This window comes from Salvia splendens, unplaced genomic scaffold (genome assembly GCF_004379255.2).
Source record: "Salvia splendens isolate huo1 unplaced genomic scaffold, SspV2 ctg420, whole genome shotgun sequence".
Taxonomy (NCBI): domain Eukaryota; kingdom Viridiplantae; phylum Streptophyta; class Magnoliopsida; order Lamiales; family Lamiaceae; genus Salvia; species Salvia splendens.
The window spans coordinates 11,801-38,918 of NW_024599070.1; the positions used below are offsets into that span (position 1 = coordinate 11,801).

General features: G+C 40.0%; 5 protein-coding genes and 2 pseudogenes across 7 annotated transcripts; 2 read left to right on the plus strand and 5 right to left on the minus strand.

Moving 5' to 3' along the window:
* Positions 1-77: 77 nt before the first annotated feature.
* Positions 78-3,375, minus strand: LOC121790140 (annotated as a pseudogene).
* Positions 3,272-6,095, plus strand: LOC121790142 (annotated as a pseudogene).
* LOC121790143 (biogenesis of lysosome-related organelles complex 1 subunit 1-like) lies at positions 5,893-7,609 on the minus strand. Of its 2 annotated transcripts, XM_042188424.1 has the most exons (4): positions 7,459-7,609; positions 7,255-7,365; positions 6,625-6,830; positions 5,893-6,150 (listed from the first exon to the last, which is right to left on the minus strand). In XM_042188424.1, the coding sequence occupies exons 2-4, from the start codon at positions 7,355-7,357 to the stop codon at positions 6,061-6,063; spliced, it is 399 nt and encodes a 132-aa protein (XP_042044358.1). In that variant the 5' UTR covers positions 7,358-7,365; positions 7,459-7,609; the 3' UTR covers positions 5,893-6,060. The 2 variants fall into 2 exon arrangements, with proteins under 2 accessions (XP_042044358.1, XP_042044357.1); XM_042188423.1 differs by lacking the exon at positions 7,459-7,609 and having other exon boundaries at positions 7,255-7,446.
* Positions 7,610-7,950: 341 nt separating this feature from the next.
* Positions 7,951-9,555, minus strand: LOC121790139 (biogenesis of lysosome-related organelles complex 1 subunit 1-like). Of its 2 annotated transcripts, XM_042188421.1 has the most exons (3): positions 9,303-9,555; positions 8,805-9,001; positions 7,951-8,221 (listed from the first exon to the last, which is right to left on the minus strand). In XM_042188421.1, exons 2-3 carry the CDS (start codon positions 8,955-8,957, stop codon positions 8,132-8,134), a joined length of 243 nt encoding a protein of 80 aa, XP_042044355.1. In that variant the 5' UTR covers positions 8,958-9,001; positions 9,303-9,555; the 3' UTR covers positions 7,951-8,131. The 2 variants fall into 2 exon arrangements, with proteins under 2 accessions (XP_042044355.1, XP_042044354.1); XM_042188420.1 differs by lacking the exon at positions 9,303-9,555 and having other exon boundaries at positions 8,805-9,251.
* Positions 9,556-10,628: 1,073 nt separating this feature from the next.
* Positions 10,629-12,419, minus strand: LOC121790144 (CBL-interacting serine/threonine-protein kinase 11-like). Its single transcript, XM_042188425.1, has one exon. The coding sequence runs from the start codon at positions 12,276-12,278 to the stop codon at positions 10,965-10,967; it is 1,314 nt and encodes a 437-aa protein (XP_042044359.1). The 5' UTR covers positions 12,279-12,419; the 3' UTR covers positions 10,629-10,964.
* A 1,059-nt stretch (positions 12,420-13,478) lies between these two features.
* Positions 13,479-13,997, plus strand: LOC121790141. The gene has a single exon (XM_042188422.1). It carries the CDS (start codon positions 13,479-13,481, stop codon positions 13,995-13,997), a length of 519 nt encoding a protein of 172 aa, XP_042044356.1.
* A 9,606-nt stretch (positions 13,998-23,603) lies between these two features.
* On the minus strand, positions 23,604-25,538 carry LOC121790138 (EPIDERMAL PATTERNING FACTOR-like protein 6). Its single transcript, XM_042188419.1, has 3 exons — positions 25,147-25,538; positions 24,941-24,987; positions 23,604-23,930 (listed from the first exon to the last, which is right to left on the minus strand). Exons 1-3 carry the CDS (start codon positions 25,298-25,300, stop codon positions 23,727-23,729), a joined length of 405 nt encoding a protein of 134 aa, XP_042044353.1. The 5' UTR covers positions 25,301-25,538; the 3' UTR covers positions 23,604-23,726.
* Between the last annotated feature and the right edge of the window lie 1,580 nt (positions 25,539-27,118).

The window sequence follows — 27,118 nt, forward strand, 5'->3', positions numbered from 1 at the left end:
TTGAAAATAATTTTGTTTCTAAGCCACCAGATAGATAGACCATGAAGAGAGAGTTTCATATATTTTTGTCAAAACACTTCCTAAGAATAAATAATGACATTATAACATGTGAAAATTATTTACAACACAGTATATGTCAAAATGATGGAGAGACGATCTCATAAATTGGGTCTGGGTCTAGGTCTAGGTCTAGTCAATGTAACATACAATGTGTAAGCGAAGAAACAAATGCTATGAGGGATACCTATGATAGTTGAAAATAATAGGCCGATACACTTTGATGAATCGAGGCTAGGCCGCCATCCTCCTTTGACTCCCGAGCTTCTCGTGCCACAACTTCCAAGCAACTCTCACGTCGTCCAGTTGAGACTCTGGGATACCGGTGTTTGCATCTAACAACGGCACCCATTCTTTCCAAGGGGAGTTTGAAGGGTCTAAAAACTTGGACATCTGAGGCAACATCACCGAACGATAGAAATCATTGACTGATTCGAGGATCTCCTCAGATTCGACCAATGCCTTCATCTCCGGCCTCTTTAGATTGCCTGGTCTGTTTCGGATTGCAAAGCTATTGCTCCTCAAAAATAGACCTTCCGACGGGGCAAGAGGCAAGACGATCCTCGAGAACTTGGACAATGATATACTCAGAATGTCTCTTGGCAGCAACTCACGTTTCACAGCTACAGCAGTCCCTACCATTTTGCGTATCTGATCATAACACATCGAGCACAAGTTTATATAACGAAACGAACATGAAACATGAAAAAGGAGAAAGATTATTACCTGATGCAGCATGAATGACTCTCCACAGATGGAGATTTCAACGAAGCTAGCACCGGACAACTGCTCCAATTCGCCACAGCAGCACTGGAAAATCTTTCTGAAATGTGATGCTCCAATCCTGTCGTTCTCATCAGGTTTGTCTAGCCACCGAGCGAGTAGAGGTACAACTATATTTTCCTGTTCCTTCAAGGTGTCCTCGTCTCCATCTGCGCTCCTGTCTGAGTTGGAGAGGAGAGAGTTGTGCTCCCTTTCCCCAGAATTTGTAAAGGAAGATTCATCAGCTTCGCCAATATCTTCTTCATCACTTCCTTCCATGTCAGAGCCACTCTGTGCAGGTGATAACTTGGACGTACTTGATGGATAATTCTTTACAGAAACTCTACGAGGAGAGCGTTTTCTGTATTTAGATCTAACAGTATAATTGTGAAAAGGATGGTCACCCTGAAACAACAAAAGAGTGGAACAAACTCGTTGATCAAAACGACACTTTTATTTTTTTCTTCACATCATAGAGAATCCACAAATTTGCGAGAATCAACTTAGGTCTAACCACAAATATATAGGAGTAGTTTCTAAATCCCAAGTCAAGAAGAAGATCCATATTGTGATTTGTGAGTAAATGGAATTTCTTTGAACAATTATGAGAAGCTTTACACACACAAATTTACTCCGAGGATCAATCTCTCAACTGCCTCAAATCTAAGATGGTAATTCTGAATATCCAAATAAATCTATCAACAGAAAACAAAACATCTAAAATGCATTAGATTTACCTCAAAAACGTTCAGTATATTATTAAAATCTGATACATGACGATCGATTTCATCAGTTGAAGAATTTTCTTTTACTCCAATAACTTCAGCCGGGAGAAGATAGGAATACTTGCGAATGTTACATTCTCTTCGGGCATCAAAACTCCTGAAAAGTTGGTTAACATTTTGAAGATTTTTAAAGTGAATTAGCCAGATACATAGAAAGAGTATTATTATTGCAAGATAAGATCTAACCGGAGGAAGGGAAGCACGGAGAATATTTGTTAATAGCCCCAAGAATATTTGTAAAAAGCATTATGCAAAGTTACAACTTACAATACCCTTATAGAGAATTCTTTACCTTTGTGAAGGTAAGATGCTGAACACTCTTATATTTTCGGGAAGATGGGAGTTAACATATCTGGCAAGAGCAACGCCATTTGGATCATTGTTCCAAGCAAATTCTGGAATCTCCATTTTAAAAGCGATCATGGTTGCCAGCGAATGAACCTGAATGTGCAAAGGTTACAGAATCTGGGGAAGCAAGAGGAGAAATGAATGTGCCAAAAATCTAGCTTAGAAAGAATAACCTACTTTAGTGACTTAAGCTTACCCCTTTATCAGTCCGGCTACTTCTCGCCCAGCGAATTTTGTTCAAATCCCCAAAATTGCTCTCTCTAATTCCGCCAACTTTAAAAATAGCCTTTCTAGTTCACCTTCAATGGCTACATAACAAGATCACAGAGCTTACTGAAATCTTTTTTACTCTCCGCCTCAAGTAGTGTCAAATTCAAATACAGTCAACGTTTTTTTTTGGGTTGGAGAACCAGAGAATTGATAGAAACGAGCATCTCTTCATGCCAATAGATTATAATCAAATTCGTCACTCCATTTCAAACAAAATTTACCGAGTCATTTTCTGTGTCAATATACATAACTTTGAAAACCATGGCATCCACTGACAAACAACTCATAATACACGACAATTTGTTTGATATTGAGTGGAACAAGCAACCAAAGACAATGGCTTTCCAGAAATACAATGAGAGAAGGAGCAAAGATAGTCAAACAAACGCATATAAACCATAAAATAAAGCAAAATCTTTCAGCAAACACAACAGCATTTTCTCCCAATGTCAGAGGAAGAAACAAGTTCTATTACACTTTAAAACAAGAAAACACATTAGCATAATCCTAACTTCAAAATCTTCTTCCAAATTCACAGCACAGAAATGAATTCTTCAACTATGCGGTCGCAAAACCAATATTAAAATAGCAATTCATTCCCCAAAATTAGTGCTAACAATCAAAACAAAGGAAACAACAAAAAATCAAAAAACACAAAAGAAGAAAGAGAAGCATCTCACTTAATATATCAGGTTCACTCCTCTGAATTTGCAATCCTGCCACAACATTAGCACAAAACCCAAAAATCAGAAACATAGAGCTCAACAAAACAAAATGAACAAAGTAACTAGAATGACTGAAAACACACACACACACACCCGCACAGACCTCTGTAATCGGACCCCACGTAGCCAACGCGCATAACCACTTTCTTCTTGCGAATAGATTCCCATTTTGGGGCTATCTCCGACGACCCAACTTCTTCGTCGGCAGCGGCGGAGGTGGAGAAGCTGAAAGATGCAACTCTGAGGGGCTTGAAACCGTATGAGTTTGGCGAGCATCCTCTTGATATTAGCGACGTAATCCACGGTGGAGAAAAGGGGTTCGTAGCAAGGAAACCGCCATTGCTACTGAAACTGTGGAGAGATTTAACTGATTGAGCTATATTTTGCTCTTACCTTACAGAAACCGTTACACCAATTCGATTTCGCATTGTTGTTTTTTAGGTTCGAGCCCAATTAAAAGTAAATTGGGCTATTGTGTTGTGCCCAATGAATATATTCAATGAAAAAGCATAAAAAAAAAATTTTTTCAAAAAATGAAAAATTACTTCCCTCCCTCTCCAAGTCCAACATCAATGGCGGCTGACGCTGTAAACATAAAAAATCCTACTTTAGCACACTTCAACTCCGCCCTCCTAAATGGGAAATAGTGCGACAGCTAAATCAGAGATCAAATGTCATTCCTCAGCCCTAAATCGCTGGCGACGCTGGTGGAATCCGCCGTCTCTGCCCAATCCCCACGCCTCGGCAGAGCCGCCCACGCCCCGAATCGTGAAAACCCTAGGCGTAGCTCTAGAGGCATTCCTATCCAATCACCTCATCCACATGTATTCCAAACTCGATCGGCCCGATTCGGCCCGAGCGGTCCTCTCCCTCACAAGCCCCGAATTCCGCTCCGTCGTCACCTGGACCTCCCTCATCGCCGGCGATGTCGGGAACGGCCACTACCCATCCGCCATCTCCACTTTCGCCACAATGCGCCGCGACGGCCTCCAGCCCAACGATTTCACCTTCCCTTGCTTGTTCAAAGCGGCGGCGGGGCTCCACGCGCCGCTCCTCGGGAAGCAGCTCCACGCCCTCGCGGTGAAGCTGCTCCTGATCGGCGACGCGTTCGTCGCGTGCAGCGCATTCGACATGTACAGCAAGACGAGGCTTTTATTCGACGCGGACAAATTATTTGATCAAATGTCGCAGAGAAACATAGCCATGTGGAACGCCAGCATTTCGAATTCGGTGTTAAACGGAAAGCCGCGTGAGGGAATTTTTAGGTTTCTGGAGCTCCTCCGCAGCGGCGAGGCTGCTCCGAATTCAATTTCCTTCTGTGCTTTCTTGAATGCGTGCTCGGATGGACGGTTCTTGGCTCAAGGGCGGCAGTTGCACGGATATCTGATCAAAGGAGGGCACGAAGGTGACGTCTCCGTGGGAAACGGGCTGGTCGACTTCTATGGGAAATGTGGCGAAGTTGGCTTCTCGGAGAAAGTATTTGAGAAGATGAGCGAGCGGAATAAGGTTTCTTGGGGTTCAATGTTGGCTGTGTTTGAACAAAATGATATGGGAGAGATGGCTTGCGCCTTGTTTCTGAAGATCCGAAGGGCGGGAGTTGAGCCTACGGACTTCATGGTCTCGAGTGTGCTCAGTGCGTGTGCAAGCCTGGCTGTGCTTGAGACGGGTAGACTGGCTCATGGTTTAGCAGTGAAGGCTTGTGTTGATGACAATATATTCGTGGGGAGCGCGTTGGTGGACATGTATGGGAAGTGTGGAAGTATCGAGGATTGTGAGAGGGTCTTCTTCGCGCTGCCTAGGAGGAACTTGGTGTGTTGGAATGCACTGATTGGTGGATACGCTCATCAAGGGCGTGCGGACATGGCGTTGGGAATGTTCAGGGAGATGATCGAGAGGAGGGACTCCGAAGGCTTAGTGCCTAACTACGTCACCTTCGTGTGCGTGTTGAGTGCTTGCAGCAGAGGGGGGATGGTGGAGGTCGGGATGGAGGTGTTCAACTCCATGAGGGAGAAGCACGGTGTCGAGCCCAGGGCAGAGCATTACGCGTGCGTGGTGGATATACTAGGCCGGGCTGGGCAGGTCGAACGGGCCTATCAAGCCATCAAGGAGATGAGAGTTAAACCTACAATCTCTATATGGGGAGCTCTACTAAATGCTTGTAAAATGCATGGTAAGCCAGAGCTAGGCAAGATGGCAGCTGAGAATCTGTTCAAACTCGACCCTCAAGACTCGGGGAACCACGTTGTCCTCTCGAACATGCTTGCGGCAGCAGGGAGGTGGGACGAGGCCAACGTGGTGAGGGAGGAGATGAAGGAGGTGGGGATCAAGAAAGGGGCAGGATGCAGTTGGATATCTGTGAAGAATGATGTCCATGTCTTTCAAGCAAAGGATGCATCACATAGTCGAAACGCTGAGATTCAAGCGATGCTAGGTAAGCTGAAGCGCGAACTCAAGGCTGCTGGTTACGTACCTGACACGAAGATGGCCTTGTACGACTTGGAGGACGAGGAAAAGGAGTCGGAGGTGTGGAGCCACAGCGAGAAACTCGCACTTGCTTTTGGCCTCATCGCTCTCCCTCCGGGCGTCCCTATAAGGATCACCAAGAATCTTAGGATCTGTGTGGATTGTCACAGTGCTATAAAGTTCATATCAAGAATTGTTGGCAGAGAGATTATAGTGAGAGATAACAACCGCTTTCATCGCTTTGTGGATAACCAGTGCTCATGTGGTGACTATTGGTGAACACATTTGATACTACTTGATCGACATCAAGTTCTTGATTCCAGACCAAAATTGAAAAAATTTCGAGGTATTTTATAAGGTAAAGGAAAGTTCAGGTCATTTCTTGACAAGACTACAAAGTTCGGGCCATAAACTATTCAGCTTCTTCGTCAACATCAACCGGGTTCAAGAGTATCATGAAATCCTGATGATAAGGGCACAAATTGAGAGAATCTGACTGACACTGTAGCATTAAATGGATTGATTCCACACATAAATTTTTCTATGAGAAATTCATTCTACTTTTCCTTTTTCTTCTCTTCAAGGATGTATGCTTCTTACACTCGTGGAGTTATGGAAAATGAAGCAATCAAATAATACATTATCGAAGGTCATGTTTGGTAAATGTTACAGATTGCTGCACTAATGCTTTTACAGTCGAGCTCCATCGTCTTCATCCAGTTCTCGAAATCTCCAATTTCCTGTTCACATGCTCAAGTTTCAGTTTTGATTCTCAGAAAATTCCAACAACTTGTTGAAGTAAATGCAGAATGTTAGTTATAAGCTAAAACCCTTTTCAAACAACTCCCAAAATCCTCTGCAGATATTCATATCTTGATTTCCCTGGCTAAAATTTGTCACCTCCTTTGACACTATCTGTAAAATGTGAATCTATAACGCGACACCAAACAACACGTGAAGACCATTATGCAGGATCTTACCAATCAAGTCTAAATTTTTACGTCCAATAAGAACACTTACACCAAGACTAGGTACAGTGTAAATGAAGATACACATTCCAAGGAAAAGGCAAAAGGAAAAATCATTTTAACTCATTCTATAAAACTAATCAACTCAAATCAAGATACACATTGCAAGAATCAATGGGCATTTGTACGAATTAAACCACAAACAACAAGCCAAGAAGCATATGTAGAAACAACTCGCTTACTAACCTTGACAGCGGTGTTAAGAGCATGAGATGCTGCAAGCCACTGGTCGTTCTGCTTTGAGAATCGTGTGATACTTGCTGTCAATGCTTGAATTTCCTTATCAATTCGCTCCTCGTTGATGAAGACCTCACGCACCCCACCATCAACGGATTTAACCAGCAGATCCGACACTCGTATTGCAGTCTGAATAGCTTCTTTCTTTGCTTTCTCTAGATTTTATCCATCAGAAGAGCAAATAAGAAATTCAGTTTGAAAGTTAATCACAATCATCCCCAAAAGTTAAAACGCCCAAAAAAGTAAAATTGCAGAAAGTCTGCTTGAAAGTTAACCACAATTCCCCTAAAAAATGTAAAAACTCAACTTGAAAGGTTCAAACTCGAATATCAATCATCATTTCGCAGCACAAGCAAATACTAACATTTGGTCTTGAAAGTTAATCACCGTTCATTCCAAAAGAAAACGTTAATTAAAGCTCAAACTCCAAAAAGTTAACCATAATTTCCAACAGAAAAAAATATCAATTCGACTTGAAAGTGTAGGGTTAAAGCTACAAAATTAATCATAGATATTGATCGCACATCCACACGGATAAGGTAAAACTAAACACACTAATAGTAATTGAAATAAACTGACCAGTTCGTTCCCGCAGTTCAATCGCGGCATGATTGTGATCGCTGACCATTTGAAGCAGAGAGGCTTCGAGACTCCCCGCTTCCACCTGATGCGATCGCTCCATTGCCGCAGCTTCACATAGCAATCATCAAACATTCACAGTATTATCAATTTTCTCTGATTATTCGAGATTTTCAAAAAAAAATTGGGACGACGAAATGCAACCTGGAATTGAGCCCTAGCAAGTAGCGGTCGTGGATCGAGTTACCGAACCGGGCGGTTCGAGTCAAATACGGATCCGGATCCCGAGAGTGTTTTTCTATTTTGACGAAGATTAGTTATCTTCTTTTTTTGTTTTTGCTCTTCTCAATTCGTTTTTCTACTGTTTTCGTATCGCTTTTATTTCCCTCTATTGTGTCATTTGATTTTCAATCTCTTTTCTGGTTTTAATTTATTTATCGTTTCTTATACATTTGAGTATTTGACTTCTGAAATGGAGTGATTTTTCTTTAATTTTTTATAGTAGTTAAATTAACATATAAATTCTTTGGACTCTAATTTTTGGAAATCAAAGCTAACATTTACTCCATCCATATTTTTAAAATAACAACTCTTTCTAATTTAGTCTATTCTTTAAAAATAACAACTTTCAAACTTTATATTTTAGGAAATCTTTACACCCATATACATCAATTTATTTTACTTATACCACTAATAAAGTGGACCTCATAATCCACTAACATTAATTTTTGTTCCAATCAAAATGCAGCTGACTAGTATTTGTTCCAACTTGATCATCAATTTTTGGGAATCGCCTTCACGAGGCGAGCCTTGTGAAGGAGAAGAATGGGGCAGGAATTGTCATAGTCATTGATGCAACAAGATCCAGCATTGAAGGTCATGTTTGGTGAATGTTACAGATAGCAGCACTAATCCTTTTAGAGTCGAGCTCCATTGTCTTCATCCAGTTCTCAAAATCTTCAATTTCCTGTGCAGAAACATGCAGTTATGTTTGAAGATAAAAACAATTTCCACAAACTTTTGCAAGAGCTATGATTTAGTTGCCTAACTAAGTCGAACCAAGAGAGACTATGGCATCAAAAAAATACACAAGCAATGTACAGATTTTGGACAAGAAATTTCAGCTCCCGAAAAATCACATGTACAAGAACTGGATATCAACCTGAAGTGATCACAACACTTGAAGGCTGAAGCCACACACTAACATGAGCTGGCGGTGTGCAACCATTTTGATCACTCTTTATTACTACTAGAAGGAGTACTACTTAACAACTCAAATAACTGTATCTTCCAAGGCAAGGAGAAATTTCAGTTCCCAAAACTATACGTAAAATAAACTTCAAATCTAAATTCAAGAGATGGATATAGGCTTGAAGTTGATCTCGAAGCCACATATTAACATGAACTAGCAATCAGTAACCATTAATAACTAAACGGCTCGATTCAAGATGCACATTGCAAGAACCAGCGTGTATTTATAAAATGCAGTAGGACAACAATACATCAAATGGCAACCCCAGAAGTAAGGTAGAAACCATTAGCACACTAACCTTGACCGCGGTGTTCATAGCACGAGACACTGCGAGCCACTGATCAGTCTGCTTTGAGAATCGCATAATAGTTGCTGACAATGCTTGAATTTCTACCTTGATCCGCTTCTCATTTATGAAGATATCGTGCACGCCACCATCAACGACCTTCATGAGCTGATCTATTGCATTCCGAAGAGCATCTTTTTTCTATCTCTCTGTATTTATCCAGCAAAATACAGAATGCAAAAGCAAGTATCGAAAGATAATCAAAACTCATTCCGGTTCAAGATCCAAAATCGAGCATGATAAGGAAATACCAATTAAACTTGAAATTTAAATCAAAATGATCCCCATATAAAGATCAATATCCAAAACTAACCGTAATTTCCTGCAATAGCAAATACCGATTGAACTGGAAAATCATCTAAAGTTTAAACCACAAATTCCAACACATACAAAGCACGATCAAACACACTTACATATGTTGTGAAATCCATAATATAATTGGTGACTAACCAGTTCGTTTCCGCAGCTCAATCGCGGCACGATTGTGATCGTCGATCAAATGAACAAGTGATGACTCCAAACTCCCCGCATCCACATAATGCGATCGCTCCATTTATGGAGCTTCATATACAAATAACTCTGTGGCGGAGAGCATAAAAAATGTGTTAATTTTAGACTGGTAATTGAAATAGATCATAGGAGTAATTGATTTTACAGTATTCTAATCCTAAATTTCAGATTTTTTTCAAAAGTATCATTTACAAACGAGTTTGGGGGCGACGAAAGACAATTTGAACGGAGAGATTTCATGTTTAGGGATAAATTGGATGATAGCGATCGTGTAACTGCTAACTTTTAGGAACTTTGCCATTTTTCATTTTCTTAGTATTTTTTTTCTTACATTTTTGTGATAGAAAAAAATGAAGAATAAAAGATAAAAATCTCTTAAAATCAAAAGTTTGGAGAGCCATGATCTCATTTGTGAAAGAAGTTGAATTTCAAAATTTGAAAAATCATTCTATTTAATCCCAACAATTGAAATCTCTTTTGGATTTGATCGTGAGCACTTTCCATGATTTGTTTAGTTTCACCTTTTAATCAAATATGCCAAGAAATAATCTCAATTTCTGGGATTTATAGGCTTTTCAGTGTTCACTGTAGAATTAACGTGAACTCATCAAATCTCTTGAGGAAGGTGGTCCAACCAAGATTTGGATGCATGCCCCTTGTAAATTGAAGGTCGCCCCAATTCACATTTTCCAGTGCAATTTGCAATGGCTGTTGTGCGCGAGTCACCGTTGATACAATCACAACCACATGAATCGCTACGCCAAGGTGCAATTCGTGCCATGGAAACTGACGATTCCGGCGCGATCCCGCCGCCTCTGTGGAGGAGGAGCCATAGTCCGTCACTCCCCCTTCTCGGTGGCTCTTTCTCGCCGGATTCGCGAGCTCAGGCGATCGCTAGAGGGCGGACGGAGCTCATGGAGATGGTGAGGCACATGCCTAAGTCGTCGTACGAGCTCTCGCTAAAGGATATAGTCGAGCATCACCACAGAACCGAGAATCAAATCGAAGGCGGTTCGGATCGAGGAGCGGCGGTAGGATTGAAGAAGGAAGAGAGTACAAAAATTGAGCGGAGATTGAGCTTCGAGGATAAGGGATTCTTTTTTAATATGCCGTTTTCATTTCTGTCCAATTCCGAATAATTTTTCGACTATTTTTTATGGATGATTAACCGATAAATTAAATCGGTTCAATTATCCATGCTCTACTTTACAGAATAACTGTTGCTTTTTTATCCATCCTCGTAAATCATCAATAGAAAGACCCAAATAAAGAAACAACACAAACACATATCACAACTATATTCAAAATCATCATCACTATACAAAGTACAAACCCAAACTAACCAGAAATTTGTTTTCATTTTCTAATAAGGCGATGAATCGCCCCGCCATGATTTCCAAAATCCGGCACCTGCCTTCTTATTTTTCTGAACACTAACCACACTCTATAACAAACAAAGCTTTCTTCGTCTTTCAATGTAAATTTATACACTTTGAATAATCACTAAAATACATAAATGTACAATCACAAAATCAACCCAAAAAATTACTTTAAAAAGTATGACGAAAATACCCCTGTAACCGCCGTGGGCCGAGTGGGAATCTAGTTGCTGGTTTCCGGTCGCCGCTGAATCACCGGCCTAATCTTGTCCTTCCACAACCCGGCGAACGCAGTGGCATCTCCTGCCTTCCGTTTCACCTCCACCACCACCAACCGGTCTGTTAACCGGTAGACGTCTAGAGAGACTACGAAATCACCATTTTGCCCCTCAAGCTCCATCCCGTATTCCTTGGTCTTCCTCAGCTGCAGGCCGCCGCTCTCCGCCTTCACCACCTCCTCCACCTTCTCCATAACCGTCTCCGGCTGCTCCTCCGCCGTCAGACGGTCCACATCCTCCGAGGCCTCGAATTTCCCGTCGAACAGTCCGGTGAGATCGAGTCCCCTGGAGAAGGAGATGATATCAAACGCGTTCAGATCCTGCAATTTTCTCTCTTCCTCCTTTACTAAACCGACGCTTTCCGATTTCACCTCCGAATACCCCTTCCTGAACCACGGATCGAGCTTCATTTCATCAATTGAGATCCTAGACTCAGGATTTGTGTCCAGTAATCGAGAGAAAAACCGCTTCAGATCCGGCGACATCCACTTAGGGCACCGGAATTCGCCTTTGTAGATCTTCTTATACATATTCATCAAATTCGGATCGTTAAACGGCAAATATCCCGCGGTGAGGACGAACAAAACGATGCCGCACGACCAGACGTCCACCTTCGCGCCGTCGTAGCCTCTCTTCGCGAGGATCTCCGGCGCCACGTAGGCAGGCGTGCCGCAGAGCGTGTGCAGGAGTCCATCAGATCGCACGTGATCCCCCAGCGCGCTCAAACCGAAATCCGAAACCTTCAGATCGCCATTCTCATCCAGCAACAGATTTTCCGGCTTCAGATCGCGGTGGTACACGCCTCTGGAATGGCAGTAGCTCACGGCGGATATCAGCTGCTGGAAATACCTCCGCGCCAGATCCTCGCTGAATCTCCCCTTGGCAACCTTCGCGAACAGCTCCCCTCCCTTCACAAACTCCAAAACGAAAAAAATCTTCCTCTTCGTCGCGAGCACCTCGTAGAGCTTCACAATGTGAGGATGCCTCAGCCGGCTCATGATCGAGATCTCACGCTTGATGTTATTCACCAGCGCCGCATTGTTGTTCAATCTACTCTTGTTGATCACTTTAATTGCGACGCTGCGGCCGGTGGCGACGTCGCGCGCGTGGTAGACTTTGGCGAAGGCGCCGCAGCCGAGCAGCTTGCCGACCTCGTACTTGTTGAACAGAGCGTTCTCCGGCGACAGAGCCATGGTCGAAGGAGCGGTGGCCACCGGCGGCGCTCGAGCGCTACTCGACGCCCCGTGAATCTCTGACATAAACGGTGGAATCAAGTCGCGGAACAACGATTCTGATTCCTGAGAGATTGTTGAAGAATAAAATTGGGGGTGTAGAAACAGGGATTATTCTATGATAGCCGTTGTTGTAGCCGTTTCCAAATAGTGGTTGGGAACTACTCCAAAAAATTAAAGCGTATTATTAATATTTTGAATTATAATATGGCTGTTGTAGTTGACAATGACATGAAATTACGCGTAATGTGAAAATTGCGCGTGTGGTCGGTAATAAACTTGGACTTTTTTATTTTGTTTTTTTAAATTAAATGAATTTTGTTTTTTCTGTCTTCTCTTTAAATAAAGATATTTTCAGATAATAATTGTTGATGCCATGAATATGCTTTTGCTCGACTGTTTAAATTTTCGTGTAAAGTTTCTTCCACACGAAGAAAATCCATCAAAAATTCATAGAAAATGAATTCTTGCTATTATATTGGGAAAATCGATATTACTCTATACTAACATTTCTTTTTTTTCTTTCTGAAAATCAATTCAAATATGAACACCGAGAAAGGTTAAATGTCTCTTTCTTCGGCAATTGCAACGTGCTTATAAGAATATAATGAGCATATTCGTTGTTGTCATTTCTCTTTCATTGTAGTAATTATTAACTTTTTGTTGATTTTTGAAAAAAAATGAAGTACGACTAGTAGTAGTACTTAGGATCAAGTAACTAATTTCTCATTCGTATTCATAATTTGGAGTATAGGCATTCATTGCTCCATATATTAAGAGCGTTATAATTTTATGCGTACATTATCAGCAATACTTAAAATTTTACTTAAGCATGCGATTATTGTATTTTTTTTCCAGTCACTACAGCATTAGCAGTGTAGGTAAGGACGCGGGGGTTGCAACTATGACCTCCCCTCTCGTTGGAGAAGATCACGAAAGATATGCTCCAAATCACACGGAAGATATGCTAGATTATATCTTACCAAACATAAGAAATATCAATCAATGTAATTAATTAGTGTTTCTCTTGTATAATCTATCTTACTCCTATATAATAGTGCCTAATGTATGATGAATTGATCAACGAATAATACAAAGCCCTTCTTACCGATCTAGTTCTTCGTTTAACATGGTACAAGAGCTTCGGCTCAGAAAATTCTCATCATAGCCGATACCTGTCCCGACCGTCCTTAGCCAAGAACCAGAATAACCAACCCTACAACAAAAATGTCAGATACAGAGGATAACAAAACCGATCTAGAGCAACCATCGAAATTGAAGAATAGCAAGAATGTCACTGTGGCATTCAAGCTCAACGGAAAGAACTACCCACTGTGGTCAAGACTCATGAAAGTCAAGATAGGAGGCCGGGGCACCTACTCACACATCCGGAAAGAACCCCCAGAACCGGGAAGCACGGGGTACGATGACTGGGAAGAGGATGACTTGGTGGTGTTTTCGTGGATCGTCGATAACATTGAGAATGAAATTATCTCCAATTTCGCTCATCATCAAACATCAAAGGCACTATGGGATAGTCTCGCCGTGACGTTCGAAAACAAGGCAGACAAATATCTCATCTACGACCTGGAGGAGAAAATAATCACGATCAAACAAGGAAATATGGACTTGGAAACGTATTACTGGAGGATTCACAGACTGTGGATCAACGTCGACCGCTGCCAGAAGCAGCCGATTACTTGTTGTGACAAGGGAGTCAATCAATACCGAACCCATTCAAATTAGAAGAGATTATTCAAGTTTCTTGCCGGATTGAATCAAGAATATGATTCAATCAAACGAGACATCCTCAAGGAGGACCCCTACCCATCAGTCGAATCGGCCTATGGGTGGGTGAAGACGAAGGCGGCTCGACGCCAAATCATGCCACCGACGTCGTCTTCCCCCACCCCTGAAACCGTCGGCGGCAACACCGGGGATACATCATCTGAGGATGGCATCGGAAGTGGATTCGCTGCCCCAGAGCCAACGACCGTCATACCGAAATGGAGGACCACCGCGCCCCGCAGCCGCTACCAGCCGACCGGGAAGCCGGCCAGATAAATCCAGAAATCCAAGCACACGTACGAGACGTGTTTCAAACGACTAGGATACCCGAAATGGTGGGAGGAGAGACAGGGGATGAGAGCGGCGCAACCTCAGGCGAAAATGGCCGTCGGAGTAACCGAGGATGGGCAACCACGGAATCAGAATGGAAACCGTGGGGGAATGACCAGCCATGGACCAGCGGTGAACCTGGAGGCGGCAATTTCGCCGAACGGGAGGGAACAGCGCCGGACTTAGGAGGTATCAGGTTTGGTTTTAAACCAAACCCTAGAAATTTCTTCAAATCTCATCCGCATCCCCTAAACTATGAAGAATTATATTTTAGACCCCATCTTTTAAAAGGAAGACCCCAGATTACTCGAAATTAAATTTTACCTCTTATGTTGGAAATACTGATATTCGCCCCAATATATGTGAATATGTGACAAAAAACCCTTTTGCTCCCTTAGAAAATATTTCCACTGCATTTCATGTAAATAAAGAGGCTAATATAATGAAGGGTTTGATCTTTGATTGTGGGGCCACTGATACTATGACTCCAGATATGAATGATTTTATTAGCATGAGCAAAATCACTAAAACCTATATTAAAATGGCAAGTGGGGAATTGATTACTGTTGAAGTGTCTGGCACGATTGAAATTTCTTCTACACTCCGTCTCCAAAACTGCCTATATGTTCCGACTTTATCTCAGCGATTGATGTCTATCAGGCATGTGACAAAGGAATTAAATTGTACTCTTCTGATGCACCATAATTTCTGCATTTTACTGGATATTCGGACGAAGAGGATACTTGGGCGTGGCACTGAGAAGTGTGGACTCTACTACGTGGACGAGATAGCTCAACATGGTAGTGCGATGCTGGCTCAAGGATCCATGAGACAAGAAATTTGGCTGTGGCACCGAAGACGAGGACATCCTTCCCCTGGTTACTTTAAATTACTTTTTCCGAACATTTCTATTCCTACTGATTTCTTTTGTGAGACTTGTGTTTTGGCAAAGAGCCACCGACAATCTTTTAAACTCTCGAACACTCGTACGCAATCTATTTTCTCTTTAGTTCATTCTGATGTGTGGGGTCCCGCACCTTTTGTCGGAGGGAATGGTTTTCGATACTTTGTTATATTTGTTGATGATTGCACCAGGATGACTTGGATCTATTTTATGAAACATAAGTCTGAGATTATGGATACGTTTGTTTTATTTTTTAAAATGGTTCAAACCCAATTTCATACCTCAATCAAAACTCTTCGATCCAATAATGGGAGGGAATTCATTAATAGCCCCATGACTCAATTTATTCAAGAAAAGGGAATGGTTCATCAGACTTCGTGTGCTTATACACCAGAACAAAATGGGGTGGCCGAACGGAAAAATAAGAAAAATCCTAGAAATAGACCGAGCCCTAATGATTGAATCCAAAGTTCCACAACATTTTTTGCCAGAAGCAATAGCCACATCTGTCTACCTCATGAATCGCCTACCAACAAAAATCCTAAACAAAAACCCCCCTCGATATCCTATCCTCTCTATCCAAAATTCCTCCACACTTGAACCTTCAACCCAAAATCTTTGGCTGCACGATCTATGTTCATATCGCCGAACACGAAAGGACCAAACTATCCCCGTGTGCTACCAAATGTGTCTTTGTCGGGTACGGGGTGAACCAAAAGGGATACCAGTGCTATGATCCTAATACCAGAAAAATAACCACCACCATGAATTGTAATTTCTTAGAGACCGAATTCTTCTACCACACCTACCTTAGTAGTCAGGGGGAGAGTGATCCCGGTAATTCCGTGGACTATCTAAGTTGGGTCGTGCCACTTCCAAACTCTTCGATTGAGGATCTAACAGAACCAGTTGTCACTGCCGCCGAGCATGTCTCACCAAGTGAGTCATCTCATCCACGATCCCTTGATCCTCTTGCGCCGATATCCGAGGTAATTACTGAACCGAATCTCCATATGGTTTCTACTGACCCGATGAGTGCAGAACCATCGGAAGAAAACAATACGATTAACAGTGACACCGGGAGGTATGTTCTTCCTCCCCGAAGTACAAGAGGAGTTCCACCAAAGAGATATTCCCCCGAAAAGATTGGGAAGAAGAGCAGATACGGAGTGACGAATTTCGTGCAAGGGAATGTATCAAAAATGGCAAGAGCATTCAAAGCTGCCTTGTACGAAGAAGAAGAGATTCCGCAGTCAGCCGAGGAAGCAATGAAGCATAAACAATGGAAGGAAGCTATGCTCTTTGAGATGAAGGCACTAATGAGGAACAATACTTGGGTCAAATGGAAGCTGCCTGAAGGAGTAAGAACTGTCGGTTGTAGATGGGTGTTCACAATAAAAAAGAGGCCAGACTGCACAATAGAGAGATATAAAGCCAGACTGGTGGCAAAGGGATACACCCAAACTTATGGGGTCGACTACGCGGAGACTTTTTCACCCGTGGCGAAAATTAACACTGTAAGGGTGTTATTCTCGATTGCTGCCAACAAGGATTTGCCACTTCATCAATTTGATGTGACGAATGCCTTTCTACATGGAGAGTTACCAAAACCAGTTTTTATGGAGCCTCCACCTGGGTTCACTGACGAGTTTCAAGGAGAAGAAGTATGCAGACTGCAGAAGACCTTATATGGGCTGAAACAGTCCCCGAGAGCATGGTTTGGAAGGTTCACAGAGGTGATGAAGAAGTTTGGGTACAAGCAGAGTAACTCTGACCACGCGTTGTTTATCAAGAAAAGGGGAGATAAAATTACATGTTTGATCATATATGTGGATGACATGATTCTTACCGGGGATGACACAGAGGAGATGGCCGAACTAAGGAAAAATCTATTTAGCGAGTTCGAGATGAAAGATTTGGGACCATTAAAGTATTTTTTGGGGATAGAAGTATTGAGATCGAGGAAGGGAATTTTTATCAATCAGAAGAAGTATGTGTTGGATTTGCTAGCTGAAGTCGGGATGGTAGATTGTAAACCCGCAGACACTCCAATGGTCCAAAACCACTGACTGCAGATGAAGGAAGAAGCAAAGCAGACTGACAGAGGGAAATACCAACGATTGGTCGGGAAGTTAATTTATCTATCACATACGAGACCAGGTATTGCTTATGCTGTGGGGGTCGTAAGCCAGTTCATGCACGCACCCCAAGAAGAGCACTGGGAGGCAGTTCTGCGGATTGTTCGATATTTGAAGGGTACCATCGAACACGGGCTTCTGTTTGAGAAACATGGGCACCTATAGATACATGGATTTACTGATGCTGATTGGGCCGGAAACCCGAATGATAGGAAGTCCACAGCAGGGTACTTCACCTTTGTAGGAGGTAATCTTGTGACATGGAGAAGCAAGAAACAAAAGGCGGTGGCACTCTCTAGCGCAGAAGCAGAGTTTCGAGGAATTAAAAGTGGACTGACTGAATTACTATGGCTGCGGAAGCTTATGAGGGAGTTAGAACTTTCTTCGTCTCAAACGTGCAAGTTGTTCTGCGATAATAAGGCGACCATAAGTATTTCGGAGAATCCAGTTCGATCGTACTAAACATGTGGAGGTTGATAGGCACTTCATAAAGGATAATATTGAAGCAAAGATAGTCAAGATGCCCTATGTCAAATCCGAGGACCAACTGGCTGACATATTGACAAAGGCGGTGAACTCGAAGTCATTTCGAGAAGTATTGTGCAAGTTGAGTATCGGGAATCCCATCACTTAACTTGAGGGAGAGTGTTGGAGAAGATCACGGAAGATATGCTCCAAATCACACGGAAGATATGCTAGATTATATCTTACTAAACATAGGAGATATCAATCAATGTAATTAATTAGTGTTTCCCTTGTATAATCTATCTTAGTCCTATATAATAGTGCCTAATGTATGATGAATTGATCAACGAATAATACAAAGCCCTTCTTACCGATCTAGTTCTCCGTTTAACACCTCTATTGCGGACAAGCATGCGATGGGGGAGAATGCATGCGGGGTGTCGCAACGGGCTACAGTCACTAGCGGCCAAAAGGTTATACATCCGACTATCTTGCTGGAGGCGGTTGCCGACCAATAAATGAATAGTGCAAATTAATATTATGACTTGAGAGACGACATCCGTTATCGGAGTTGTGGTATGAGACAGAAAAAGAGATGGATGACAATGCGGCAGGAGTTAAGGCGAGGTAGGAGGCTTTACTTTGTGGATGTTGTTAATGTAATGCTAGGATAAACTTAGTTCGAGGGACTAAATCATTTTTTTAGTGTTCAAGACGTTGAGATTGTATAACATAATTAATTAAAAAACTTATCTTTAGGATACAATAAATACAATAATTGACACGCAATCAGCTGTGTTGGAAAGTTTTAAAAAATAACAAAAATTTAGGAAGCAAAAGAAAGTGTCTCTAAATTAATAACAAATTAACTTAATCTTTTATTTTTTAGAACACTTCCATTTGCGTCCTCTAATTTTAGTTAGGACTCCAATAAAAGGAGGTTTTCAAAGAGTTGATGGTATATTTAGAAACATAAATTAGCATTTTAAATATATTAAAAAAATATTCTTAATAGTTGGTTTATTATAGTGAATCCTTCTACATTCTTAAGTAGTAATAAAATAGAGAAAATAAATTACATATCGCTTAACCCACCGCTCAACTTACACTATCTAGTAGTACTGTAGAATATTTATAAACTGATCTAGAATGTTCTTCTTGGTCCTGTATTTGTCCAATTTAATATCATTTCAGTCGTTACTAGCTCCGTCAATCCTAACCCAATACCATTATCAAATTCAGTTAATTCCAATAAATTTGGTAGTGACCCAATACCATTATCAAATTCAGTTAATTCCAATAAATTTGGTAGGGTTGAGAAAAAAATTGAAAACCGAATATTTGAACCGAATCAAATTTTTTCGATTTTTCGATTTGGTTCGATTCGATTCGGGTGAAGAAAATAATCGAAAAATCAAAAAACCGAATTACTATATTTTAAATAATATTATACATATATATTCTATTAGTTTAATATATTATATATTATATAATATATATTATTTATATTATTAATATATAATTAGTATATATATATATATATGGTTTTTTTTCGATTTTTCGGTTTGTTCGGTTTTTTAATTTAGGTTTTCGATTTTTCGGTTTCGATTTTTCAGTTTTTCGTGTTCGGTTCAGTTTGGATTTAGAGCTAAATTTGATTTTTGATTTTTGTTAGGTTTTAGAAAAAATTGAACCGAAACCGAATGCTCACCCCTAAAATTTGGAGATGACATGAATGTATAAAACTCAAGTAAAGTTCAATGCTACAACGAAAATAAATGTTACTCCCTCTGTCCCTGAAAATTTGTCACTTATATCCTTTTCGTCCGTTTCTAAAAATTTATCACCTTTCACTTTTACCATTTTTTTGTAGTAGACCCGACATTCCACTAACTCATTCACACCACATTTTATTATAAAACTAATATATAAAAGTAGGATCCACATGCCATCAACTTTTTCAACCCACTTTCTATAATATTTCTTAAAACTCGTGCCGAATCAAATGGTAACGAATTATTAGGGATAGAGGGAGTAGTCCATATCGAATACTATATCACTTCGTTTAAAAAAGAGAATGAAAGAAAAAGGGTAGATATAGCATGCCAACTACTTTCTTCTAATTTTGGACACGTTTATGCCACGTGAACACATCTCCATTTCAAAATAAATCATCCGATCCATCAATGTCGAATTTGGAGTGGTTTTTTGGGTGTCCACAATGGGGGAGCCGCGGCCCGCGGCTCGGCGCGCGGCCCCCCATTACAAAGGCCGAGAGCCGGGGCGGTGAGGCGAGAATCGTGGCTGAGCCACGGCCGCGGCCTTCACGCGGCTGAGCCGTGTGAGCCGCGGCCCTCCCATTGCAAAGGCCGCGAATCGCGGCTGGGCCGCGGAAATTAGTTTTTTTTTTAATTTTTGAAATTTTGTTATAAATGTACACTCTCACTTCCATTTTTTCACTTCATTCTACACTTCAAATCCCTTGATTTTACACTCTCAAACACTACAAAAAATGCAAGGTGGAGATGGTAATTCCCCGGGGTATGGAGACTCGGGATACGACAACTTCCCCAATCAGACGTGGAGTCCGCACTCGCCCCAATTCCGGGTCTAGCCATCCCAGCAGAGGAACTCGGGACACCGCACCCTTCAACACCGACCGCAGCGTTGACTCAAACACTGAAGGTGCAGATGATGAAGCAACTCCAGGATAACTTGTCCTTGTACGAGAAGTCGACGGACCCTATCACCAAGATGATGTACTACGACCTCATTCTTAGGTTGAGGTCGAAGTTGGGCTTCTCCGATGGGTCGGCGACGGGCGAAGCAAGCGGCAGTGCGGCCGGTGTCGGCGGCGGTGGAGGAGGTGAAGATGATGTGCCAGATTCCGATGACGCCACCGAGTAGGAAGCGGTGGCGTTTTTTTCTTTTTATTATTATGTTGTGTTTTTAAAATATTTTCGTTGTAGAATTTTCTCATATTAATAGTACGACGAAAATTTGTCTCTACTTCTCTCTTTATTAAATTATTTTTATTATCCAAATTATTAATCTACTAAAATTAACATTTTAGAGGGCCACATTTGGTGGCCCTTTGAATTTGCATTGACTTTTTTACATTTGCCATTACAAAGGCCACATGGGAGCCACAATTGGTGGCCGAGCCACAAATGGTGGCCTTTGAAGGCCACCATTGTGGACACTCTTATTATTTTTATTTTTAACGTGGCGGTGAGCCATATGAGCAGATTCTTAGAACATTCTTAGCTCCGGCCGGATTCAGGCCTTAAGTCCCCTCCACGTCATCTTTCTCTTATATTTGAGTCCCACCCACAACTCCTCTAACTCTACAGGCCTCATCCCGGGCCACAACTATTAAATTGCACTATTCACAACTTCACCTATTTTACTCGTAAAAATTAAAAATGTTGAACAATTATAACACGAGAAATTCATTTTTAATTCAAAAATAATAAATTATAAACTAAAATATTAAATTAAAACATAAAAAAATGCAAAAAAAATTACACTCCTTCCTCTTCCTCTCGCCCCTCTTCATCCTGCTTCAAAATGCAAAAAAAAAGCTCACCCTCTTCCTCTCGCCCCTCTTCATCCCTCTTCTTCCTCTTCCTCCCTCTTCTTCCTCTCCCCCTCCCCCTCCTTCCTCTTCCAAATGCAAAAGAAACCCTAAAATTGGGGCACGGGACCGGAAAAAGCTCACCTCCAACGCCGGCCAGGCCGGACCCCGGGCGCGTCCCCAGGCCGCAACTGCGGCTCTGGGACCGGCCTGGGCCGCAACTTCCTCTCCTCCATCGTGCGGGGCCGCGGGCCGGGACCCAGGTGCGGTCCGGCCCGCGGTGTTAAGGATGCTCTTAGATACTCAGAGTATGACTTTAAATTACTAAATTTTCGGGTTTTGAATTTTGATATTTGAAGGAGCAACTGTATTTTTAATTTGAGGGTGGCGGCCGGCGGCATGTTATTAATTTAAATATACTCCGTCGAAAACTAATGTTATAAATTACCGTAAGCGTCGGCATGTAGCGCAAAAAAAAATTTCTCTAGACGTAGATTAATTTTCCAGTTAAGTTTTTATTTTTAAAAAATATTACTCTCGCCCTTAATTAAATGGTCAAATTGTCCATTCCTGCTTTTGGATATGAAGCAGCTTTAAATTCTTGGATCAGATGTACCACTTATTAGGTGCCTACAAATCAACGCGGAAAATAGTCACTGGATCAGCCGATGAATATCCTTAGTAATTACAAAAAAAACACTCTCTTCATCATATATAAGATATACTCCGATAGACTCATGTTACTCGCATTTTTCATTTTAGGTCTAAATTTAGAATTAACTGTTTAGTATAATTAAATTAGTATTTTAGTGTGACGAGAGATCACTAAATAAAAAACACTTAATTAACTCAAATATATTAATTAAATATTATAATTTTTACTTGAAATAAAAATAACGTACTTAGTAAGTAGTTTGGGAGAAACCGAAATTAAAAAGTGCAAGTAATATATATAGAACACAGAGAGAGTAGGACTATATATATTATTGTCAAAAAGAGAAATGTAAGAAAAACTAAAAACAAAAATGTGACATTGACTATGGAGTAAAGGAAGTAATACTATATGCACATTGATTCACTGATAGAGTATTAATACTCGAATTAAAACTTTAGATTCGTATACATCATGAGTCATGACACAATAAGAACTCTTAAATTTATGTTTGTTCAGTCTTATTTTCATTTTGATCAAAATTTTACTATTTGAATTTTGAAATCACTATTGATACATTATTGGGTCATAAGTAAACAACATTTTTTGGAAAAGTGGCCATATACATCTTCTTCTTTTTTTATCAGAAATTATTTATTAACTTTGAACTCATTTTTCCTTAGTTTTACACATCTGCAACCTGTCAATATTGTAATAATGTTATGACAGTAATTAAAGTCGTATAAAAAATGAGCAAATTATACAAATTCATTTATTAATAGTTTCTTTTAAGCCCATAATGGACCAATAATTTAATATATTTACGAAAATTAATTTTCATATTTAAGTGATTAAAATTTCCGAGATAATAACACGTAATTTAAAAGCTAACAAAGATGCCATTGCATATTACTGATGAATCGCTGAATCGCACATTAAAAATAGGCAATGTGCCAGCCAATACATCCATGATCCATTAAACAATTTATTACCAACATCAAATAAATGAAATGACATCAAATGCTGTTCTATTTTTATTAATTCATTATTTTAGAAATGTCGCTTTTTCCCCAACTTTAGCTATCAATAACAAATACTCCTACTACTAAGTACTACTACTACAAAAAAAACAATAATTCAGAAAATTTGCCGTTCAAAAAAATGTTTTGCCACACAAAAGATGAGCGAATGTATAAAAATATTTTTGATAAGAGTTATGATTTCAAAATATAATTATAGTTTTTAGGTAATTCATATTATTAATTAATAGGTGCTTGTGAATAATAATTTAATACATCAACAAAAAATAATTGTATATTTCTATTTTGAATCGTCTATCGACTTACGTCTCTATTTTTAATGATAAGTTTTTCTCTATGATAAGATGAGTTTCATGTTTCACTAACAAATTTCAACCATTTTTTTATCTTTCTCACTTAATTTTGCTTTAAAATCTATACTGTCCACTAGTAAAACTATTTTTTTTGGATGAAGGAAGTATAAATATAAAAATTTTATAACTGAAATAATATTTTCTTATAATATTTTGTCAAGGCATGTGTTGCCACTCATAAAGAGATGCAAAAAAAATGAATAGTGTGGAATGAGGGTGAGGCATTAGCTAGGGTATGTAGAATTTGTTCCGACACTTGCACCTCCACGCTTCCGGATAGTACTCTGTTGTCACCGGCGTTCCCGGTGGCACCGGCACATGAACCGGTGTGCAGGGAGTGCAGCTGCCGCACTTTGAGCTGCATCGCGGCGGAGAGGATCCCGGGCCACTGAGTAGCCGTCTTGCTCCTCCAATCTTGTAGCTTTCTAAGCCCTACAGCAATAAACTTTTACATAAATAATGTGTTTAGTAGTAATTTAATTTTTACTATTTTCTTTTAAATGATTTGCTATTTCTAGTTTTGGATGGGGTAGGTTTGGTAGGCCAAACTGATATTTGGGCTTTACTTAGAGGGCCCAATTAATTATGTTTTTTTAGAATTTCTATTTAATTTTTCAGAAAAATAAAAAATCATTAATTTACTCCATATTTACTACCACCTCAAATTGCATCATTTTGTAATCAATAAATTACCACTTACAAAGGCCTAATTAGTGATATGTGAATTTTAACTAATCAATGATGCAGCCGAAGCCAAGAATTATGCAGAAAATGGCCTGAATGGTTTGAGAAGGAATTGTGTTGTGCAAAAGAAATGGAATAATTTTTATAGTTGATATTTAATCTTAAATTTTTACTAAAATCATTACATTTTCATTTCCAGCCTGGTCCCTGACTAGAAACTAAAGACTATATTTTGGTGGTGACTGAATTTTCTTTAATATAGTAGGTACCATAGAAATTTCAGTATATCCCAACCGGGTTGCGTTAGTGTGCTAACTAATTTACAGTAATAACTAATAACTTTCAATTCAGTGTATTAAAATTATCAACACAAAGACATACTTATATCAATACAACATGTAAATTTAAATATCAATACAAAAGAAATAATTTATCAACACAAGAAAGATTGATAAATTTATGTCTTTGTGTTGATATTTTTAACATAGTTATTAGTTATTACTGTAAAAAGTTAGTATTTGATCACACACCTATCCCAATAAATTCCAGTTTCAATGTCAAATAATATCAAGAACATAAACAAAAAATTCAGATTCTTGGTAATTTTTCGATTCTCCTTAATCCTTATTCTGCAGAAATTACAATTAGAGTAACTAGTGATGCAAATTACATATTTTTCCATATATATCTAAATTCAGTGTTCAATTTGTATTTCATTTGATTAGTAAAATTAAAAAAAGTGTTGTAATATTTCTCACCTTGTAAGAAATAACATCAGCTCCAATAGTCATTAAACTCATACTCTCTGCAAAACCATGAAAAATATAGCAAAAATCATCAATAAAGTGGAAAAAAAAGAATTTCTGATTAATATTTCGTGTACATCGTATAGAAAATAAAGAAACAATTTAATTAATATTCAAGAACTGAGAATTTATAAATTCATGAAAAATAAAGCACTGACCTGGAAGAATTTGTGGATTTTGACAGGATATAAAAGTGGCACAAAAACATAAGAAGAAGAAAAGGATAGTAAGAGCAATGGGAAATCTCCACTCCTTAATCGCATTTCTTCTTCTTGATCTTCTTCTTCCAAAGATATTCAGACAGATCTCCATGAACACCAAGAAATTTAATTAGTAGAAATAAATAAACTGAAAATTTTGGACACCAATGATTTTCTGGTGCCCCATGCAACAAAATTCAGTAATATTTTTGGGCAGAAAATTTCAAAGATTAATTGGTTTATAAAGATTGGAGTATCAGGTCACTTCAGCTTTGGCATATAATTTATTTAATTATTTATTGAGGGAAGGTTTTGCCATATTTGGAGGTGAGATTGTGAAGAAAGTTTGTATTCTGTTTGGGAGCTAAGTATTTAATGTCGCGTCTTTGTTGGTTGTATTTATGTAGGTTTGTGCGTCATAATAATCAATGTTTTCTACACTAGTTGCTGATGTAGTTATGAAATAAAGTGTGACATGACATATTCTGTAAGAAATAAAATAGCATGGTAATTTTGTTTACATGTTATTGTAGTTCTTACACATGGCTCTTGCAATCTTTTAATAACCATCTTCACACTATATTAATGTTGATTTTTAATTATTTTAATATAAAAATAATATAATTGTGTCTATAAATAAGATAGTTATGGTGATAGTATAGTATTGTCATCCAGTGGCGGATCCAGAATCCGGAATCGGAGGGGGCGGAATATATAGTATTAGCTTGATTTAGTGACGAAATGGCTATTCTTTTCATTGTTCGGGGCAACGCCGGAGGCAAACGGAGGGGGCGGACATGGTAATTTTACATCCCGAACCCGATAAGGAGAAAATAGTCGCATGGAGGGGGCGACCGCCCCCTCCTCCCCCCCCCCCTAAATCCGCCACTGTTGTCATCTATAATGAAAGTAGTTGGTTATATCGACCTATCCATAAGAGCATCTCCAATGGCGGCGTCGGCACCGACACGCCTATTTTTCGCGGACGCCGGTGCTGACGCCGAACCATTGCTAGCGGCGTCGTCGAAATCGGCGTCAAAATCGGCGTGCCCACGCCGATTCTTGGGCTGACGCCGATTCTCACGCCGATCCTCACGGAGCCATTGTAGGCCCCGGATCGGCGTCAGACCGGCGTCAGATTTTTAAATTTTTTTTTAAAATTTTCTGAAATGGAGAACAACTACGAAGGTACTCCAGTGACGACCGGGTCTCAGACTCCCGGTGGACCCCGAGGAGAAGGCTTATCTTCGCGTATTGCTCCGGAGCATGCGTGAAGAATTGGAGGGGTTTCAGAGGGATACCGGCGGGAGTAGCCGCGGCGTTGGTGGCGACGGAGGCGGCGACGGCGAAGGGCTGGGCGACGACGAAGGCGAGGACGGCGGCGAGAAGTGATTTTTTATGTAATTTTTTTATTATACTTTTTAATTTTTATACTTTTTTTTAAATTAATGTACTTTTTTAAAATTATTGTACTTTTTTAAATTTTAATAGTATTATTCAATTTTCCAATATTTGTCTCGTAAATTAAATTCCGTATGTTGCTACGATTGTAAATTAAATTATATAATTGTTATTAGTGATGTGGATAGGCTATAGGAAGGCTATGTGAGGGCTATTGGATGTCCAGTTGCATGTCCAGATGATGTGGCAGGAGGATTTTAGTGCTGATGATGTGACAGTGAGAAAGCTATGTGAGGGCTATTGGATGTCCTCCATTATTGGGGATGCTCTAACAAAATATGTTAGGCCATCTATAGTATAGTAGGTCTTCATTTGGGGACCTCAAAAGAGGCTGAAGTGATACGGCCACTTCCATCTGAGTGGCTGTGATTTCAGCCTCGGGAAAGGTGGTAGTCGGGTTGGTCGATTGTTTCTCAACCGTTTCATGACGATATTGTGGGGTCACAGACTCATAACAAATCGATTTAAA

Excerpts from the sequence above, each read along its gene's own strand:
- LOC121790143 (XM_042188424.1), bottom strand. The coding sequence starts at position 7,357 with ATGGAGCGATCGCATCAGGTGGAAGCGGGGAGTCTCGAAGCCTCTCTG. Across the intron at positions 6,831-7,254 it reads TGAACTGCGGGAACGAACTG|AGAAAGCAAAGAAAGAAGCT; the intron begins GTCAGTTTATTT and ends GATAAAATCTAG. Across the intron at positions 6,151-6,624 it reads CTCTTAACACCGCTGTCAAG|GAAATTGGAGATTTCGAGAA; the intron begins GTTAGTAAGCGA and ends GCATGTGAACAG.
- LOC121790139 (XM_042188421.1), bottom strand. The coding sequence starts at position 8,957 with ATGAAGGTCGTTGATGGTGGCGTGCACGATATCTTCATAAATGAGAAG. Across the intron at positions 8,222-8,804 it reads CTATGAACACCGCGGTCAAG|GAAATTGAAGATTTTGAGAA; the intron begins GTTAGTGTGCTA and ends GTTTCTGCACAG.
- LOC121790144 (XM_042188425.1), bottom strand. The coding sequence starts at position 12,278 with ATGTCAGAGATTCACGGGGCGTCGAGTAGCGCTCGAGCGCCGCCGGTG.
- LOC121790141 (XM_042188422.1), top strand. The coding sequence starts at position 13,479 with ATGTCAGATACAGAGGATAACAAAACCGATCTAGAGCAACCATCGAAA.
- LOC121790138 (XM_042188419.1), bottom strand. The coding sequence starts at position 25,300 with ATGGAGATCTGTCTGAATATCTTTGGAAGAAGAAGATCAAGAAGAAGA. Across the intron at positions 24,988-25,146 it reads AAATCCACAAATTCTTCCAG|AGAGTATGAGTTTAATGACT; the intron begins GTCAGTGCTTTA and ends ATGGTTTTGCAG. Across the intron at positions 23,931-24,940 it reads CTGATGTTATTTCTTACAAG|GGCTTAGAAAGCTACAAGAT; the intron begins GTGAGAAATATT and ends TTATTGCTGTAG.